This window comes from Lycorma delicatula, chromosome 3, assembly GCF_047948215.1.
Source record: "Lycorma delicatula isolate Av1 chromosome 3, ASM4794821v1, whole genome shotgun sequence".
NCBI lineage: Eukaryota > Metazoa > Arthropoda > Insecta > Hemiptera > Fulgoridae > Lycorma > Lycorma delicatula.
Window position 1 is genome coordinate 83,370,717 of NC_134457.1, and position 22,179 is coordinate 83,392,895.

Below are 22,179 nucleotides of genomic sequence, written 5' to 3' on the forward strand. Positions count from 1 at the left end.
CTCGATTTTGGTTTTAAAGATCGCGTAAGCGATATTTATTATATATTTGTTATTTAATCGATAATTTAATTTTTTTTACGTTCGATTAAAGATTTTTATGCGGTTTTAGTTGTTTCTATTTAAAAATTCATAAAGTATACATAAATTTAGTATAAATAAATTTCGGCGTATATCTTCGGAAGATATTTGATACAAATATATTACTAAAATAGAGTTGCCTTGTTAATGAACATAAATTCTTTTCATACCTTAATTGAGTATTTTTTCCCTTTTCACACCGCCATATAATCCAGTAGAGTAAGCTGCACCTGCCGTAGATCGCATTGCCGTGCACGACGCTAATTCTTTTGAACTTATATTAATTATTTTTTTTTATCCAGTTAAATTTTATAACCGTTTTACTTGCATACATTTAAAATATCTATGCGTTTTGTTAAACGAGACGTAAGCTGCACCCGCTGTACTGGAAGCGTGGACGTGCCGTAGTTTTATCATTCTACAGAGTCCATAAAAACGTATGTTGTAGAAAAAAATTTTGTGTATACGAGTATAATTCTCAAAAGAAATAACTGTAAACCAAATAAGTTCCCCGTATACTGTCAAAGCATGACAGATTTTATAATGTATCGCTGGTGCAGTACATCTTAAAATCTACTCACGCACATCATTATTGTATTACAACCGCATATATTAATCACACTAATTAATAAAGTAGTAAAAGGGTACTAACCTCCTTATCAGTATGTATCGGGTACTTTAATATATATTTTCTTCGTCTTTTTTCGCTTTTTATTATTATTTTTTTCCTTTTCTATCCATTATTTAAAACACAAAAAACGGTAATTTGTTCAATTATGTATTCTCGTACTCAATTATTTGTTCAATTATGTACTCGTAATCTCGACGCTGTTCAAATTTAAGGAAAGTTTTTAGAAAAATGAAAATAACTACTTTTATTATTAAGTTAAGGTGTAAGAAACATTATTTTATAATGGAAAGAAAACTGCCTTGTTAAAGTAAAATGTATAATTTTAACTTCTTTAAACGTTTAACTAATTATAAGTGTTTTAATTTCGTCAACCGGCAACTTTGATAACGTGTGAACACAATCGATAACACAAAATTCATTGAGGAATATAAACCATAAACCTTTTAAATTAGTTTTAGTATAATTAGTAAGTATAATTAAGTATAATTAGTAAATTAGTTTTACGGAATAATGCATTATTAAAAAACGTCGTTTTTACCTGTATGTATGTGTAATTCAGAGGGTTCGGAAAGGTACAATTTTTTATCTAAAAATGGACTTCGGATCTTGGCCGGTCATTTTGTATTTCGATGGGAAACAATTCTCCTTAGGTAAGTTCACAATAACTGGAAACAAATTCTCCGTTGCTTGGTACTAATCGAAGCGATAGCTAAAATCAAAACCTACTACAGAAGACTACTCGAATTGAAGGGATGGTAAGGGGTAGAACATTGGCCATTAATGAGATATGTTGAAAATAAGAGATGGTCAAATCACAGGAGACAAATATCTCTCGCGTGTAGGAATACCAAATTGTCATTTATTTTTTTTTAAAGTATGTTTCAAATCGCCCTTTTATATTGTGTAAGATAGATAATTTATTAAATCGGAAGTTGATCGTTGTGTAAACAATAAGTGTATTTAATTCTATAGGTTTCTGTAAGTTACTAATGTTTTACGTTGAACAATTAAGTTAAAAATTATTTCTTGTTTACAGAAAGTTAGTACTTTCTTAAATAAGTAGGTGTATTCTGTTGAGTGGATATTTTAACGAGACTCTTAGAATTTTTGTATTGGAGTAAGTTTTCTTCGTGTATCTATTAAATACGTTTACTTTTGATTTTGTTCAGGTAAATGGTTACAATTTTTTATTTAAATCATTACGATTTTATTAATTTTATTTAAAATCTTGGAAGAATCTTATTTTTTTATTAATTTTATAACATAAGATGTTACAGAAAAGCAATCAAAATAATGTAAGTTTTCTTAATATTTTGTTTTAACAAAATTATACTTAAAATTACAAAATTATCACCTAATGTGGCGTTATCAAGATAAAAAAAAAACTTAATGTAATTTGATGCGACGCTTCTATTAAAGATTAGTTTATTAGGATTTTAAATCTGAATAAAAAAAGGTTACATTGTATGCTATAATATTTTCGTTTATTACACCGCATAATGAGATGGGAAATTATTGACGTATTTTTTTTTTGGGGGGGGGGGCTTATTTTGTTAATATTACTTACGCTACATTTGGCAATACGTATTGTGGTAGATATCAGTTGTTCAAAGAAATGAAGTTTAGGAGGAAGGAGAATATAACGGAAGTATGTACAAGGTTAAACATGTTTTAACAAGTCTGATTAAAAAAAAAAAACTTGGCCCTACGGTTTAATTTTTTTACGCTGCTTACTACGTATATTTATATACGGTTTTTTTTTTTGTCTCTGCACACTTGCGTAAAATTAGTATAATACCGAATATGAATAAAAGCGACGTTCAAACAGGCCTTTATACATAACTTTTAAACGAAGTATCAACCGATAAAACAAGTGTTTGATTCTATTTATTCGTCTTGACTGAACCGTTCATAATATTTGTTTGGTGTAATTTATACAGGGATCGTTAGTGAATTAATAACTCGATTTTAGTGTATTAATCTATATATATATTTTTTTTATTATAATTCGGTTACTTTTGTTACTTCCTTGTACGAATTAAAGGCATTATTGTGATGGCAAAAACTTTCAGTTTTCAGATTTTAACGGAAATATCTATTTTGACCATCCCTGAATCAATTTTGACTAGTTTCAGCGCGAGGTCTATACGTACGTATGTATCTCGCATAACTCAAAAAAACGATTAGTCGTAGGAAGTTGAAATTTTTGATTTAGGATTGTTGTAACATCTAGTTTTGCACCTTCCCTTTTGATTGCAGTCGACTTGACCAAAAATCTCCAAAAAAACCAAAATCCAAATTTTTTGGATTTTGGACTTTTTCTTAAGTGCAGTAATAAGCCCTCATTGAGAGCTTTTACGGTATAACGGTATACCATAAGTGGTATATATTTTCATTGGTTCCAGAGTTATAGCCAAATAAAATTTTAATTAATGAAATCTTTGGATTTTACATGGGGAAGGCACATCGGTTCGAATCAGACTTCATCTCCGTTTTTTTTTTTAATTTTTTTTCTAATTTAAATATATTGATTTATTAATAATTATTAACCTGTGATTGTAAAAAAAAAAATTGCGATAAATAATAATTGAATATTAACAATAAAAAAATAATATATATGAAAAAATATCAGATGTTATTAAAGAAATAAAATTTTACGTACTTTTCATTTTAAAAAAATGTGTATATGTAATTATATAATAGGCGTATAAGGAAGTCATGTGGTGTCCACATCAGATTTTTTCCTCAGCGCAACAAAATTGTTTATGTATATTTATTCATTCTAATTTTTCTACAGTGCAAATAAATGTAAAAAAAAGTTAAATATATATAGAAAATTAATTTTCTTAGTTTTTTTTTTTTTAATAGGGAAATTATAATATTATTTTATCATAATTATTAAAATATTGAAAAAGGGCAGTTATATATTAAAATTTTTGATTTAATTTCTTCTATCGGCATTTCTGTTTTACCTTCAACTTGATGTCTGAAAGTCTAAACAAACTGTATCATCTTCGTGAAGAAGCTATGTTCAAAGGTTTTTTTAGCTCGTTTTGTTTGTTCTAAAGTTAAAAGTAGACATCGATTGGATGATACACACGCACTGTTACTTGAAATAAACTTAGTATTGATGAAATCGTAATATATAAAATATATATATATCCATTTTTTTCTTGATAATTGCTTACTTTTCACGTATTATAAAATCCTAATTATCAAAAAAATTATGAAATCGCTTACGTAAAGTGAATTTACCCTATTAGCGAACGAAATTTTTTTTTTTGGTTGCGTAATGTAACGTTATTTTTTCGGTATGGCCATCTAAGAATCACGTTTAACAACAACATTTTTGTTTTCCCGTTTTTCCATTCTTTTTTCTGTCCGTAGGTTCTTTTTAAACCTCCTAGAAATTATCGATTTAATTTATTAATTTTTTACTCTTCTAATCAGTTTTCTGATTTTTTTTTAAATATAGCTTTTATTCTGATTCTTCTCTTTCAAATTTTTGAGAAGTTTTGATAAATTCCTTTATTGAATCTCATTTTATATTTTCCGTTTATAAATTATGATTCCTAATTTTTTCGTAGAATTCTTTCTTTTGTTTTCAAATTTTAAATTTCAGTTCTGTTTAAGAAAATTAGGCCCCGTGATAAATACAAACCTTCTCATAGAATTATCGAGTTGGGATATCTGAAAAATTGCATTTATTATTTTTTTTTAATCTGTAGATCTTTTTGGATCTTATTTTATCTTCCAAGGTTGATTTTCGATCATTATTGTAATATTTAATTATTTCATCCAAATATTTAATTAGATTTATTTGTTTTTATTTTGTTTTCATCCAAGGCAAGTGGTTTTAATACAGTGCGTTCGGAAAGTTGCTGTGTACTGGAATTATGGACGTATAATAATGAAACTTTCTTAATTATTATTTTATATTTTTATTTCATTGTTTTATAGAAGTTATTACAATAACTGGGATAGTTTATAAAAGGTGATGAAAATGATCTCCTTCAATATCAATACAGCACTAGACACGTTTCAATTTATTTTCAGACACTGTAACCAGCATCAGCTGGTTACAGTTGGTTTACATGTACAGCTGGTTTACAGCTAGTACATCAGTACTAGGATGTCTCTTAGATATTCCATTATAACGGTTTTTAGTTCGTCGATCGTGCGTGGTCTGTTTGATATAATGCTTATTTCGCTGCCCCCCGTAAAACCTAATATCGGGGAATCAGATCGAGCGATCGTGTAGGACTAAACATCTCCAAATTATTCGTTCACCAAAAACATTTCGTAAAGAAGGAATTGCCTTATTAGCTGTGGCGCCATCTTGTTGGAACCAACCGTGATTTATTTCCACTTTTGTTAACCGACTAATGAAGTTGATAAAACAACACAATAACGATTGCTAATAACTGTATTTTCAAAAAATATCAAGCCCACAATGTGCGTTCTACTTTCACCAATTTCCGACTTCTTGTAAAGATTGTTCGTGTAATTCATGGGGATTAGTTGTCGCCCACAGTCGTGTATTTTGGAATTAATATACCCTACCAAACGTCACCACACTTCATTCTGTAAAAAAAAAACGTAACGTCGAGGAAATCTACGGAATTTTGGTGAATAATACGTTAAAACCGTTGACAATAATTTAGTCTTTTGACTTGATTTGTAGGTTTCAGTTCTTGAACACACATTATATTGTAGGGGAAAAGTTTCAGTTTTTTTCTTACAGTTTTATGTGCGGCAGCAAGTCCGATATCTTGCTGCTGTGCTACCTTACACATCGAATTTCGGCCGTAGCATACGAAATATCAAGCAGCTTACATTTGTTTAATTTAGGTAGTCTTCCACTTCGTTGGGGTCATCAACAGAGCCTGTTGTCCAAATGTTTTCGATAAAAGTTCGAACTGCATTGCGGTGAGGAACAGGAATATTTGGAAATTTTCAGAAAACTTGTGTTTCCCTAAATCAGTATCGTTGTCATCTTCACGAAAGACTTGTTCATCAAGGAAAATGCGTTCCTCTACTGAAAGAAGTATTATGTTTCTCGCAACTATTGATTCCGATAAACGAAACAAAGCACGTTCAATCACAACTCACAGCTGACGTCTAGGTTTATTACTGAGCAACGCCCAACGAACCCACAGGGCAACCAACCTAACGCCGAAAGAACAGAATGGACCATGTAATTTTAAAGCATACTACACAGCGACTTTTCGAACGCTCTATATTTTGTTACGAATTGGGCGTTTTTTTTTTCTTGGTCATTTCTTTTTTCTTGGTCATTTCTTTTTTGATCAAATTTTGTAATTTGATCAGTTACATGTTTAAAATTACAAAAATTACCTGGTCATCGACGAAACAAGAAATTTTGATTTTTTCTTGTTTCCTAATTTAATTAAAAACTGTTCCAAAATTCTCCAGTAAATTTAATTTTCAATGCTAAGTTCTTGATGATTTAATTAAATCTTCTGATTTTTTTTTTTTTTTTGCTTATTATTATTTTTAATTTTATAAAAAATATTTTATAAATCAGACCTATTTGAATGACTCCATATCGTGAGTTCTTTGATTGTGTTTGTCAGACATTGAAGGCTACAGTATATTGTGTGATATAACTATTACAATTAGGCGGTATAATTTTGGAGGTTACGTGACGACAGTAGTTGTGGCGGATCTGATGAGCCTCTCTAACTGTATGTGTTGAATTATAAAAAGAAGAAAAAGTAGCGTCTTTTGCGTATCTCATCACTTTTTTTTACATAATAATAAATGTATTATTTCTATTATTTTTGTTGTTATAATATTAACCTAGTATTTATCCTGGTATCCTCATTGTATTATGTGTTTATAATTTATCGGTGCGTAATTACCATGTAAATATTTCAAAAACATTTGAAATTTTGGATTTGAATAAGGCAGATGAATCGTTAAAAGAAATGAATATGAAAATGACTACATTCTTACTGGTAACTGAACCCGAGATCGGCTAATCCAGAAGGCAACCTAGGAACCACTACACCAAATACCAGCCAAGTTTGTGGTGTCAGATAATGATTTAAGTTCCACCGGGCTGGTCTAGCGGTTGACTTTTCACCGCAAATCAGCCGTTTAACCGCTGAAGTCGAAGGTTCTGAGGTTCATATCCTAGTAAAGGTTAGTTGCTTCTATACGGATTTGAATGCTAGACAGTGGATACCGGTGAACTTTGGTGGGTTGGGTTCAATTAACACCATGTTTCAGGAACTGTCGGCCTGAGTCTGTACAAGACTTCCACTTCATTAACATGTCGCACATTTCATCCTCATCTCAATGAGTCGTGGGGGGGGGTCCTTAAAATGGTTCACAAGTTGTGCAGATTACAACGTACAAATTGGAAAAATAAAATAATGATTTGAATTCGTGTAACCTACAAATTAGTTAGCGGCCTTAGTTCTATTAATACGCTGGTTTTTGTTTTTAATACACCGATGTTTAGTTAAAGTTGACACCACGGTCTTTAAATTGATCTCAAATTGTTAATTTACATATGCGCTGCTGCTACTCTATGTATCAGGAAGGGCCGTAAAAAATAACGTCACGTTAGGTTACAGTGAAATTTAGGATAAAATGGGCATAAGAAAAACACTATTAGCTATTCATAAACTTAACAGAACTCATAATCTGTATTTAGTCCTGTAACACAGGTAATAAAAAGCTAATTATTGGGTGTATATATTAATAGAGATCGATCGATGAAAAAATGTTTTTGTGTATATATATATATATATATATATATATATATTATAATGTACAAGCCGGATTTTTAAAATTGTAATATAATTTGAACTATACTTGTTAAAAAATTACTAAACTAGTAACGTTAAATTGCGAAAAAAGAGAGGATTGTTATATTAATTCTCGAGAAGAAAAAAGGAACTCTTGCGGCGTGTCCTTTCTAGGATAAGGCAAATATGGTTTAGTGGCCGATAATTTAAATGTTGTGTGTTTTACAAAGAATATCGTTTTAAATTGTGTTTTTCGTAAATTTTTGTTTACATAATAGTACAGCCATGAAATTAGCGAGGAGTAGCATATGTGAGAAAGATGTAGATTTTTTGTTAACACATTCAATCCATCCGTGAATTGAAGTTTTCTTTAATTTTAAAAATTAAAAAGCTTCATAAAAAAAATTTTTAATCGTGCGTTTTATAAAGTTAAAAGCCTTAAGCGACCGTTTAGACGATTATTGTTGTCGATTCATAAACCATGAAATTAATTAAGATAAGCTGTTTATGGTAGGTTGAATATTATACGTTCAAAAAGGATTACTTCCACATATTATTTTTGAAAAGAAATTCTTCATCCCGTTATACCGATTTATTTTTTACGTGTATATTCTACGTCGGGACAATTTTTATGCTATAATCACAATAACAGTTGCATAAAATGTTTGTCATACGAAGAGAAAAATAACCTTTTCTTGTGCAGAAGAATTGAATAGACTAACCGGGTGGCAATTTATAGAATATTCTTTTTTTTTTGTAAATGATGGACAGAGAGGAAGTTGAAAAAGGTGAATAAGGGCTAAATATTTTGGTAACCTTGAGTCGATAGTTTGAGTTTTGGGTGTTCCTAATGGGCTAGTGGTGACAGCCTTTTCGGATGTCAAATATGCTGTTTTGAAATGACATGAGCTCTATCGCTACACAGAAGTAACCGACCGGAATTGTAGCCCTTTAATCTTGACGTCTATAATATTTTAATGTATTGTATAGTATACATTTATTTTAACCGAAGCTTTAGTTGTTTTTCCTTCATTTATTTATTTTTTTACAGTTTCTTTCACCTTTTGGATAGTTAATAAATGACGTTGAAAAGAAATGTAAAAGTTGAAGGACGACGAGTACTTCCGTATTTATTCCCTTTACTTGTGTTTTACGTATTCTTATACGAAGCATTTATATAAATTAATATGGAAACGATTCGTGTCTTGATTATCTGTTATTTTTGTAAGATCAAAATTATCGAGTCGCTATGAATCATAAGAAATATTTAACGTTCGGCCGAACTAGTTTATGTTGTAATCGTATGTCTGATATTCAAATATATCTAGTTTATCGTACCGGCAATTCTGTGAATAATGTACTTAACGCTCTGTTAATCCAACTGACTGGCGATATAATCGAAAAATTGTAGATATAATAGTAGAAAGAATTTTGCTTAACATCTTAATAACCGATACACCATCGAATTAATTGTATATAATGTTGTTATGATGTTGATGATCAGTCGGTTTTATTTGAAAAATGTTTACTTTACACAATAAAAATATGAGGTATTGACAGAAACCGAAATCAATATACGGATTGTATCGTCTTTTAAAACACACGCTAAATATTCTGTTGCACGAGTTCTTTCTAAAAACTCGTTAAGCTTTGTCATAAAGTAATAAAGCCGACTGCTATTGATTTACAACAAAATTTTGTCTCACAAATTTCTCTTCTAAATTTTATTAGGTATTTTGAATAACGTGACTAAATAAATAACAACATCTAATTAAAAGTGTTACAGGTAAACGTAATTAAATGCCATTTCTTAATTTTATATAAATATTTTTTAAATTAAAAAGATTTATAGTAACTTAAAAAGATTTTTTACTGTAACTCGTTTCTTTTTGATTGCTTGTTTTTTTTTCAATATTAACTTTTATTTCTTATTGTCATTAATTTAAGATCGATAATTTATCTAATTTAATTTTTTAATAAACCGCTAATATTTTGTTTGGTAGATAAATAGGCCTTCTTGAATGTCAGAGACTTTAACGAGTGTACAGAAACGAAGTCTTTCGTGATCTGAATTTTGTAATTATTATTATTTTAAAGCTAAGTTATTCGTTATTGTCTCTCCTTCCAATTATTTATCGCTTACATAATACCATTAGATCGTTGAAATCTCAGCATTTTGTTCTTTTTATATTTGTTCCTCTCGAGCAAAATATTTTTCATGTAGGTTATTTAAATTTATTGTTATTCATTTTGCATATAGATACGAGTATGTTTTATTATATTCATTAATTTTTAATTTTATGTTGTCTATAATTCAAGTTATGCACGTGTTAAAGAATTTAATTTTTTTTGTGTACACATTATTACTGTATTGTTATAATGAATAATTCACTAGTTAGTCGGTTGGCGTTGGTTGTCTAGTGTTATTGGTCGGGCTTTCAGGTCGTGGAACAATGCACAGTGTAGGACTGTCGTCCTTAACATTAATGATGAATATTGTGAATTGATGATCTCACAATCAGTTTAAGTATTTAGTAATGAAAACTGTCTTGTAGTTTATACTAGTAATGAATCGCCTACATTCATAAAGGCAGTTCTAGACTGACGCCTCCTTTTTTTATTTAATTTTTTTTCTATTATTACATTTTTACATATAATTTAGTTATGGTTAAATTCGATATTTCTTTAAAAATAATTATTTGTTTGCGTATGAGTTTTCTTTTATTTTAGTCGTTATGAATTATAATAAATAACATGATACTTGACTACCCTGTTAGTGTGCTCGAAAATGTAGATTTCGATATTCCTATTCCGTATAGAAAATATCGACTTGTTCATTTACCCTCTGATTAGTGTATAAAATTAAAAATAGCTTTGTTAAAATTTATTTTGAACGACTTCGAATGATTTCTTCTAATTTAGGTTATTTATTTTTATTACTTATTTCGAACGGTTGTTTTTTTTTAGTTTTTTTGTAATGTTCTCTGTGTAATAATAGCTAGAATTGTTTCTGTCAAATAAATAAATATATAATTATATATGTTGACTAATCGACAAAATAAAATCTGAATATAGCCGTGTTTTGTATGGGGATACTGGATGGTTTCGCCTCGGTTTTGTTCTTACCCTTCTGCTCAACTATCGGAAACAATCAGAAGATATCTTATTCGATAGATAAACATTAAATTTGAAATCCATTATTTTCGATACCGTAAAATAAACTTAAAAAAGTAATAATAACACCGACCTTGAAAAATCAAGAATTAAAAATTTATACAGTTTTAATTCTTCTTAATTTAAATTTTGAAGAAGACGCCAAATTGCAAACAAATAACTTAATAGGCTATTAATTAATAACGACTTAGTAACACTTAATTTGTTGGACTACTCCTGAACGTTTTAAACGATGTTTGGAGTCTCTAATAAGGAACGTCACTAAGGTTGTCAGGAAACAGGAAGATATATTTTTATCTTAAATTTCCCGACTGATTTACTTGAATTTGTCATTTGGTTAGACAAAGATAGAGAAATACAGAAATCTTTATTTTTGAATCTTTTAAAAACTGAAGTTCAATTTAGCGATTAATTGCTAATCTATTTCGTATGTTTAAATGCCATAATTACGATATTCTGTTTTAAGTTCTTTACAAAATAAATTTAACTATAGGTATATTTTTTCAAGTTTCTATTATCGTTTAAGTTTCTTATCAAATTGAACGATTTTGTTTTAAAAATAATTTTCTTTCTACCTTTTATTTTACCAATGTGATAAAAGAGATGCTTAGGTTAATTTTTTTTTGTTATTCGCTGTACGTGTGAAATTATCTGAGCGAAGGAGGTGCTAAGTTTTTATTTCTATTATTTATAGATAGCAAATTAATAGCGATGCTAGTAAAATGTTATATTTACGTGTTGTTACGAGAAAGTTGTTACCCTTGTACTGGCACAAAATCAACTGCTTGTTTAATAATGTGATTTTTAAATGTTTCTCCGTTCCTCAGCGTTATTCTTATTAGTTTATTTTATGATTATCAGAATTTTTAAAATAATTTTTCTAACGTTTTTAAAAAAACGTTAGTGGATTGTGTTATAACTTAATTATCAGTTTTTATTTTAAAGTAAGTAGACCTATACTGCGCTGTATTTTATTATTCGCTTTGATTTTGATGAATTATTATTATTATTGTTATACTATTATTGTATCCTAATGTAGCTTATTTTAATGATTCTTATATACGTTTTGAAATTCAATTTAAGATATACGCTGCCGATTTACTTAGTCGACGGTTCAGTTGACAAGGTAGTTGACAGGCAAAACCAAGGTCAAGGCCACGGTCTGAACAATGAGTTCAGAGAACTTGCATTGTTGAATGAGTTTAGATGCCGCCTACCAGCATTATGGCCGTCTTGTCCGCCCTTACCGGTTATCTTACTAGGTCCGACTATTTGCTTGTTTCTACTGTATGATTTTAGATGTTTCTATAAAATATAGTGTTTTAATAATAATGTTTGTTTATCTAGGATGCGCTGTAATTTGACTGATCGGCAACGGACTGCATACTTTTTTAAATAGTCTATTTTGGCGCAATTCATTCGTTGTTATTATTTTGTTTCATTGTAAACCATTTTTTCTGTTCCTCTTCTTTGTAAGACAGATAATTTTCTACGTGAATGATCACTTAAGTAATGATATAGAACTTTTGAGTTTGTAATTTAAAACTGAATTGCAGTGTGTAATATCGTAATAATTTCTCAATTTTATCTTTAAATTATTATTTTATATAAATAATATATTATCTTATATTACTTGTATAAATAATTTTTTTTATTTCGTGAAATTTTTTTTAAATATAAAAAAAGTTACATTTGTGGCTTATTTCTTTGGACGAAATTTTAATTATATTTTTAATTGTTCGTCGTTTTTCTCCAACATAAGCTAATATAGAAAAGAAATAAAAGATGTAACGCGAATGTGAGATTTTACTTTGTTGTAAATTGAAGTAATATCGAATAATCTTCGTAGATTAAGTTACTCTCTCTAAATATGAACTTGTGTTCGTTAATTTTAAACTCAAAAATTTTATATTATTTTATAATTTAAAATTAAAATGAAGGGACTTAAAAAACTAGCCGATCTGCGTTTACTACCGTAACGTAATGGATAATTTCTTATAATTATTAGGGCAAGAAATTGAGGTAAAAAGAAGAAAGAAGCGGTTTATTTTACGGTCGTTAATATAAAACTGCCGGTAACTTTTTATTCGTTTTCCTTCGCCTCGTTTGTCGCTTGTCAGAGATTCAAGCCGGGTTAATTGAGGAGGCCGTGCCTATGCCGGCGGTCCAGCGGTGACGAGAGACCGTTCGCTAGACCCGTAAATATTGAATAGGGCCGTCCGAGCCGGGTACAAAAAGAGCGGAAAATTTATTTTGCTCACCCGGTCGGCCGACGGCATTGTCGTGTGACAGCTAAATCACACGCTCCTGTTGTACGTCGGAGGTGGTGGTGCCGCCGCGGCGAGATGGAACGTTTCCTCATAACTCATTCTAGTTAACTAGGTGCAACATGTTTTTGCACCGCATCGCTATCTCTCTTTCTTTATCTTTCATTCCTCTTTTACCTGTACGTTCGTTTATTTCTTGGAAAGTCTTTTTTTACTTATGAACAGAAAATTTCAAATTTTACCGGAATAATAAATCTATTAACGTTAAAATGCTTTCGGTTCGGCCTTTAAGAATTTTATTTATTTATTCTATTGTGAATTAAGATGTTACGTTTACTGCAGTAATTAAAATTCTATTACACGATATTTGTTGTTTTGGTATCCGATCGTAACCGTTTAATAAAGTTTCTTGTAATTTTCTTTATTTTTGAATATACTTTTAACATTACTTTGTAGTGTTTGTTTACTAGTATGGTGGCATAACTAAAATTGTGTTTTAATGGTGTATCTTCCTTTTTGGTGGTATCAATTTGATCTCTTTATTCTCCTTTATGTTCTACCGTTTTTAAATATCTATTACCATTTTAGAAGTTCATTTTATAATTCTCCTGTGTAAATTGTTACTACGTACAAGTAGTATAAGATCCAACCGAGATTTATTTTCCTTTTGTTTATCATCCCCATCAGATTTTTCTTTTACTTCATCTTCTTGAATTCTTCGTCATTTTATCCGTCCATTTTACTCTCCGCATTGTTCTTCACTAATGCTTTTCCAAGTTCGCTTCTTTCTGATTTTTTAGATTCAGATGCATATATCACGCTTTATGAGAAATCCCCTCTATAAATTTATTTATTTTATCTTTCCGGAATGCTATTCAAACATTTTTAAATATAATAAAGCATTATTATTTAACTGAAATCAATCATAAAAAAAATAGAGGTATTAAGTTTATATTTAAAAAAGCAGACGTTAATTGATGGTTTAAATGTTGTATTTTTTAAAACTTTCGTTGGCATTTATTGGTGGTTTTATTAAAAGAAACGTTTAATAAATTGCATCCTTAATTAAGGCTAATATTTTTAACACTTATTAAATTAATAATATTCACACAATAACTTATCGGTTACTTTAGTATCTCACTAAATCTGAAATATTTTAAAAAACTTCTTTTTAAATAGGTTACAGTTATTTCTACATACATTTAAATTTTTGAATCGATAAATTATTAAAAATAACTAAAACGGCAACGACAATCGAAAACATTATAATCTAGTTAGAAAAAAAGTTTTGTATTCTGTTAATCGTTAAAGACTTACTTTGTATTAAAGAAAGAATCGATTGAAAATATTGATAGAAAAAATGTTAAACTTCTTAAAATCCATTAACTTATAAAATTAGGTGAATCGATGTAATGTTTTACTTATTTGGTTAGTTCTTTGTAGATGTAGTATATGATGTAGTTGTAGATTTCGAGAAGAAAATATTATTTAATTTGTTTTTAAAATTTTTATATTCTAACAACATTATTTATCCTTATAACGAAGAAATGAAAAAAACACGATAAAAAATCTGATGTGGACACCACATGACTTTCTTGTACGCCTATTAAATTACATGTACTTTTTTTGTTGAATTATTATTTATTGAAATTTTTTTTTACAGTCACAGGTTAATAATTGTTAATAAATCAGTATATTTAAATTAAAAAAAGGAAATGAAGTCTGATTGTCGCCGATGTGCCTTTCCCTTACAAGATCCAAATATTTCATTAATTAAAATTTTATTGGGCTATAACTCTGAAACCAATAAAAATAAGTACCACTTATGATTACCGATGAAAAGCTCTCGCAGTTAAGGCTTATTACTGCAGTTAAGGAAAAGCTTAACTTAACTGGGCTTTTTTTTGGATATTTTTGGTCCAGTCGATTGCAGTTAAAAGGGGAGGTGCACGACTAGATGTTACAACAGTCCTAAATCCACAATTTGAACATTCTATGGCTAATCTTTTTGTTTTATGCAAGATAGATACGTACAGACGTCACGCCGAAACTAGTCAAAATGGATTCAGGGGTGGTCAAAATGGATATTTCTGTTGAAATCTGAAAAACCGACATTTTTCGCGATTACAATACTTCATTGTACTTCATACAAGGAAGTAAAAAAGTTGATGGAAAAAAATTGAAGTAATACCGAGCGAGCTTAATAATGCACGAGACTTACATACAGTACATACATTTTCATGGTGTTAGATTTTTTACATTGAAATTTTGTTGTACCGTTTGAACTGGAACGTCTTACATTAGTGAAATTTATTCCGATTTTCACTGAAAGCTGGAGAGCTATTGTTTGTCTATTATATTTATTTCAGTACCGATTAGTTTCATTTAAATAACAGTAAAATATAATTTATATTATGATACGATTTATATTTTCTAAGTCGTAAATATTATAAAAGTTAAAAGAAGAGAGTAAATTTTTAATGGAAGTTTTACTTTGAAATTACTCATGATGACATCTTAAATGTAAGTTAGTGAAAACATTTAACGTATATTTTATTGTTGGAATTTTGATGGTATTTATTTTAAGGAAATTCGTACATTCTTCTGGTAAATTCAGTTAAAACAAACAAATTTTTAAAATATTGAACCGTGTTCGTGTAATTGTTACGATTATCTTTGTTTTTTGCGTGCGTATAAGGACTTAAATTACCTCGTTCTCGTTATGATTGTCGAGTAGTTTCGGATAGGCTCGTGCTAGATAACTAGGCGACAAATCACACAGAGGCTGACGGGGGCCACCCGCACTCTCATCACGCTCTTCTTAATGACAGGGCGGTAAAAGCAGCCCCTGGCCGATAACCTCACCCTCACAGCCGCCGCCGCTGTTGTAATACTTACTCTTTCTACCTTGTTTCAAATCGTTCTCATCCTCTTGCACTTAAACTTCCCTCCTCATCCTATTCTCGTATTACATTAAGTGAGCTATTCGATCCTACAGCTATTTTCTTGTCACGATTCGGTCAGTATGTCATTAGCAAAATTTTATCTCTTATTTGTTTATTATTTTTATTTAACTTGCTTGGGTAACATCAACATCTGTCGTAATTTTATGTTACGCGGTCTTTTTTGGTTTTTCGTTTATTTATTTTTATACGTAATTTAATTATATTCTTTATTATTTATCCTTCAGGGCGCATTTGATTTGAAATGAGAAATGCGTGTATAATAACCAATCTCGTTATAACGTTTATTCTTCTACATACATTAACTGCTTAAAAGCTAAACCGATGAAGGTCTTCTACGTTATTACTGACCGATATTATTCAACTCTATGCATTCCGTGTACTTAACTTCATTTATACGTTAATTATCAAATTACCGGACGTATTTAAACGAAGAATTTACGGACTTTGTCCTTGAATCTTATAAAGAAGTCATTTTTTATGAGGTTAGCCTTTACAGATTTATTTATTGTTTGTTTTAAAAATTTTTTAAATTAGTCGATAGAAATGTAGAAGACTATTGCGAGTAGATTTATTCCATTAAAAACCGATCTGTTACCTGTGAAGAATTTTATGAATGTAATCGAAGTGTATTTTTCACTAAACTATTAGTTAAAGGTATTAATTAGTAATTATTTATAACCAATAATTGACTTAGTTGCTATTTTATCTACTTCCTGTTTCCCTCTCCCTCCTGGTAATATTTTTTTTTTACAATAAACTAAGTTAGGTGTACGGCTCTATAGGATTTTTTGACATTTCGCACTGTTTATGAGTCGATCTAAAAATGAAATCGATTGCAGAACAAGAGGTAAAGCGTTTGAATATGATAACAGCCGCATTTTTTTAAAAAATATTCTGAATATCAATTTTAGTAATTTATCTAATAATCATTTGAATTTTACTTTTAATCATTTATTCTAGGGACGAGTATATTAAGGTTTGTAGATAAAAATTCTGTACTAAGCTTTATTCATCGTACTGTGATAAAATATGAAGTATTATAAAGAACAGAAAAAAGTATTTCTAACATATTTTACAGTTAGGAATAATATTACTTTGTTATTGTTTAAAAAAATTCTATTGTTTAAATCTGGGTACGATATTTTCATTATAAATAGTTTTATACTGAACTTTTAATTTATCCAATTTACCCTAATAAATGATGAACTCTCATCTTTTACCAGTATCTAAAAAATTAACTTTGCCCGTTGTGCTGATCTCACTAGTTTCTTCCATCGTACCGATGAGTTTATAACTTAATCACTCGTGTCATAAAATAAAAATTATATTTTATTTATTTTGCTGTTAACTTAGGCAATTTCATTTTGTTACTAAAATTTTGCTTCAATATTTAATAAAAAAACGAAGAATTTTTTAACACGACGCGGCTGTTTTTTACTTCCTTGTGTGAAATAAAGGAAGTATTGTGATCGCAAAAAATTTCGGTTTTCAGATTTTAACACAAATATCTATTTTGACCATTCCTGAATCCACTTTGACTAGTTTCGGCGTGACGTCTGTACGTTTGTATCTCGCATAACTCAAAAACGATTAGCCGTAGATGTTGAAATTCTGGATCTAGGACTGTTGTAACATCTTGTTGTGCACCTCCCCTTTTGATTGCAATCGACTTGACCAAAAATGTCCAAAAAATTAGGGTTTGAACTTTTTCAGCGATATATCAAAATGGTACTTATTTTTATTGGTTCCAGAGTTATAGTTAAATAAAATTTTAATTAATGAAATATTTGGATCTTACAAGAGAAAGGCACGTCGGGTTCGAATTCGACTTCATTTTATTTATTTATTATTTTTTTAAATTTCAATGTATTGAACTATTAATAATTATTAACCTGCGATTGTAAAAAAATGTACAATAAATAATAAGAATTAAAAAAATTATGAAAAAAAATCAGAAGTTATTAGAGAATTAAAACTTCATGTACTTTAAAAAATGTGTATATGTAATCTAGTAGGCGTACAAGGAAGTTATGTGGTGTCCACATCAAAATTTTTTCCTAATTTGTACGTTGCAATCTGTTTAACTAATGAACAATAAAATAACCCCCTTTGCCCCAATGAGGTGAAGATAGTATGTATGACAAGTAAGTGAGGTGTAGTCTTGTACAGACTCAGGCCGACTGTGCCTGAGACGTGTGTTAAATTGAATCCCAGCCACCAAAGTACAACGGTATCCACTGTTTAGGATTCAGATCCGTAAAAAAAAACAACTAACTTTTATCAGGATTTGAATCTCAGAACCTTCTTTAACAGAACTGATTTGCGACGACGAGTTAACGAATAGACTATCCCGGTGAGCTGTGTTTTAAGCTCAGTTAAGTCGGTACTAAATGTGTAAAAAAAAAATTAAATATATGCTACTCAGTAGTATCGCTCAATTTGGGGGTTTTTCTATCAACATTATTCTCTTTATCGCCATTTTTAAAGTAACGTCTAAGCTAATCAGGAAAGGAATGGTTCACTTTTTAAAAATTAAAAAAAACTGGGGTTTCGTTTTGATGAATAAAATTAAAAAAAATTGTTTGCTAATTTCACCCGATCTCATTAGTGAAAAGTAGAAAAAAACAAAATTGGAGGTTTATTTCTTTAGTTTTTATTTTTGTTGATTCTTTTTTAAAAAAATGTCAGTAAATTGACAGAAATTGGGGTGTAAAAAGAGAACACCCTTGAATTTTTATAAAGCGAGTTCTTAACCTTCAAACAAATCGGTAAAGATATAACCCTATTTAGTGTAGGCGGTATTTGATGCAATGTATTACAGACGTTTTTTTTATAACTTAAATATTCTATTTTTATGTTAGGTTGTGATGTAATAGATGTTATATCGTTTATTTGTATAGTGATTAATCTTTTTACGAAATCGGAACGAGAGTTTTAAGCGTAAATCTAGGTATGGAGTATTTATTTAAGTACGTAATTTAATATTTTATCGTATGTAATATTTTATCGTATCTATTAATCGTGGTTATTTTAGCTTTATTTTCAAGTGCTTTTATATCAGTTACTCCGTATTTATCGGTATAAGTGGAAACAATTATAGACGATCTGTTACGTTTAATGCTGTAGGAGACGAATTTTAGTTTAGTCTGAAAAGCGTTATTTGTTAAATCGTCGGTCGGTCGCTCGCTTGGTTTCGTTATTCGGTTGTTGCAACAGTGTCTACATGCGTCTGTCTGTTTGTCTTGACTCTATGTCAGCCTGTCTCGTATTTAAAATATTCAAGTTGCAGCAGCGAGCGGTTTAATAAGCCGGACGGAATCGTACTGTAGTCTTACGGACGGAAATAGACTAAAGAGTACTGCTTTCAACAAGTCCGTGCCATGGATGCAAGCACCAGTCTGTATCTACTTTACTTATAATTGACAGCTTTCATTTCATCCTACTGCTTTACAAAGTTCTGTTGCTATTGGGTTTTTTCTTGGTTTTGTTTATCTTTCTATTAGATATCTAGTATTTGTTCTAGTCTTCTTTTACTAATTTAATTAATCCAAATTTAGAAATCCGTTTCTCTTAGTTTTGTACTTGTACACGCATAATTTTTATTCTGTATGTCAATTTATTATTTTCTGTTTTAATCGTTTATTGTAGTCACAAACGCTATTTAATATTATTTTAACTTCCAGTTGTGTTTATGTTATTGTAACTCTATTAAAAAAAAAAAAAAAAAAATTTTTGTTTCCGGTATTTGGTAATGTATGATGAATTTTTATTTTTATTTTTAAGTAATGCAGACCGTATCTCATTAATTACATTATGAATTAACCCTTTGTACAAGATGCAACATTATAATTTTTGCCTTTCCTACAAAAAAGAAAAAAAAAAGGCTTTTTTTGTAACTATATATACTAATTTTTTTACATTTATAATTCTATTATTTACAAACGTTTTTAAATTACGCAGTAATCAAAATTTTTCGACCATTTTTCTAAAACAATTTTTTCTGCTTTTTCCATACATTAAAAATTTTGTTCCCAAAAAATGTTACTTTGCTTTTTTAAAAACGCAAACAAAAAATCTGATCATGGAAAAATCACCTGAAAAGCTAAAAAATTATACACGAATATAAATTTTCAAGTCTGTAATATATTAATAGATTTAATTTTTTTTACGGTTGGTTGTATTTACTACTTATAAATTTCATAAAAATAATTGTGACGATTTCGTTAAATTTAATCGATTAAAGTTAAAATTAATAATATTGTTTTAAAATATCGACGCTGTTTTTCATAACTATTTAAACATACACACCAGACAAACCCCAAATCTACGTATGGATTATAATGATGCGACACCATTTTGTGCATTAAAAAATATTTTTTTTTTTTTTACTTCACGCTTCTCTTTGCACAACAGTTTTTCCTTCATTTTTGAAGTAATTTATCTGAATACTTATTATTACTAGCATCCGCGCACCAACTTCTTCGATTAAAGGGAGCTCTTAGCTCCATTTAAACGAAACTGTATTTCTAAATTTTAATCGTATCTTTTAGTAAGGGCTTTAACAATAGATAAATTAGAGAAGATTAGATGAAATCCAAACTGTGCAGTAATATTGTATTTATAAAAATTATAGAAGATAATGATCATTCTTATAATAAAAAAGACCGTGACGCTTATCGAGAATTCGCAACATAAAAAAACATTCCAAATAGCTGATGCGTAGTAGGCTAAATATAGAACCTCTAACAGTAAAAGATAAAAACCGTACGACTAAATACGTACTCGATGCTAACTTAGATTTTTCCTAAATCGTTTGATAAAAAATCATAAGCTAAAAAAATAATATTATTTTATAAATTATTTCCTTTGTGCCCGGTTATACGGATGACTTTTCAAACGTACTAACCGTGCGCATGGAAGACGACTGTGGGCATCTTTAAAAACTTAATTCTGAGATCTTTTATAACCGTAGGTAGCATTCTAACGTTTCTACAGTTTTAAAACCTATCCGCATTTTTCTATTAATGTATGTCAGTATATATATATTTTTTTAAATACTACGACATCATAGGGAATAAAATTGCGTTAATATATTAAGTTGAAAATTATTATAAGATGTAATCTTATGTAATTTTGTCGTCCTAATATCAATAGGATTGATCGAGGCAGATTATAAATAAGAGTAATCCATTTAAAGAGGTTCCTTTTAATAATTTTTCCACGCAATAAAATGTAAAAAATGTGGTTATCACTTCATGTTAATCGCACGACGGATCAGGATTGTATTAAGCTTATCTTTGTGAGAATTTGATAAGAATATTAAATTACACTTATAACTTTAACTTCAACTTTACTCTAATTCGGCTTATATCTGGTCATTCACTAACATAATTCATCTTTTTATTCATAACGTGACAAATTTATTTGATTCTCACATATTAACACATCTTTAATTTTTCCTTAATTTTGTAAGCAGTGTTAAAAAATGTACGGCAACAGTCTGTAGTGATATAACATGGCGGCTTAGGTTAGATATCTGCATACTGTTCAGTATTAGTAGGTCAATTACAAGCACTTTCTTTTGTTTGTTGACTTTTCTTTTATTTAAGACTAATTCTATCTTTTAAATAAAATCTACTCAAATAATATTTAATTTAGTTTAATATTGTAAATTACAATAAACAATAAGCAAAACTGTTTTAATAAATGATTACCTGCGGTTGTATCCTGATTTTGTTTCTTCGGTAAAGAGATTAGAACGTACGTTATATTTCCGTTTGGAACTAATCCCCTTGGAACTTAAATTTTGATTTGTCGGTGGTTTCATTAAAGATACGGATAAGTTTTTTTTAATATGTAATAAGCTGGCAATTTTTCGGTTAAATAACCGATAAAATCTTGTATAAAACTAAAAATTAAATTTTTTTGAATCGTTCTCAGAGTGATTAGTTTTCTTATTAGTTCAGTTATTGTTCAAGACTTATTTATTCGTTTGAATTTAAATCTTAAAACTAAAAATATTTAATTACGCTTACAACATTACTCTAATTCGGCTTATATTTGGACATTCACAAAAAACGATTTTTAAGCTCAAATCATTTTTTTTTTTTTTTAATGAAAACAGATTGAATACAGCCCCAAAATAAATTTGATTATCTGAATTTAGCCGGATGTCACATGCTACGTGGACCTCTGTTAAGAAACCAGCAGCTTGCGCCTTATAGAAGGTGAAAGGCTGTGGCGAGCGGACCGGTGGTCTTCGGGTACAAAGAGAGGGAGGAAGA

The 22,179-nt window shown here is 29.3% G+C and overlaps 1 protein-coding gene across 6 annotated transcripts in view; it reads left to right on the top strand.

The window, feature by feature from the left end:
* Positions 1-22,179, top strand: part of LOC142321750 (protein spitz-like) — a 429,978-nt gene that overhangs the window by 374,283 nt on the left and 33,516 nt on the right. Inside the window, exon 1 of one of the 6 annotated variants that reach the window (XM_075360096.1) lies at positions 19,022-19,291. The exons of the other annotated variants lie outside the window; for them this stretch is intronic. Coding sequence (XP_075216211.1) covers positions 19,276-19,291 — 16 coding nt within the window. The 5' untranslated portion in view covers positions 19,022-19,275. Of the gene's footprint in view, positions 1-19,021; positions 19,292-22,179 lie in introns of those variants that run through there. 6 annotated transcript variants of the gene reach the window in all.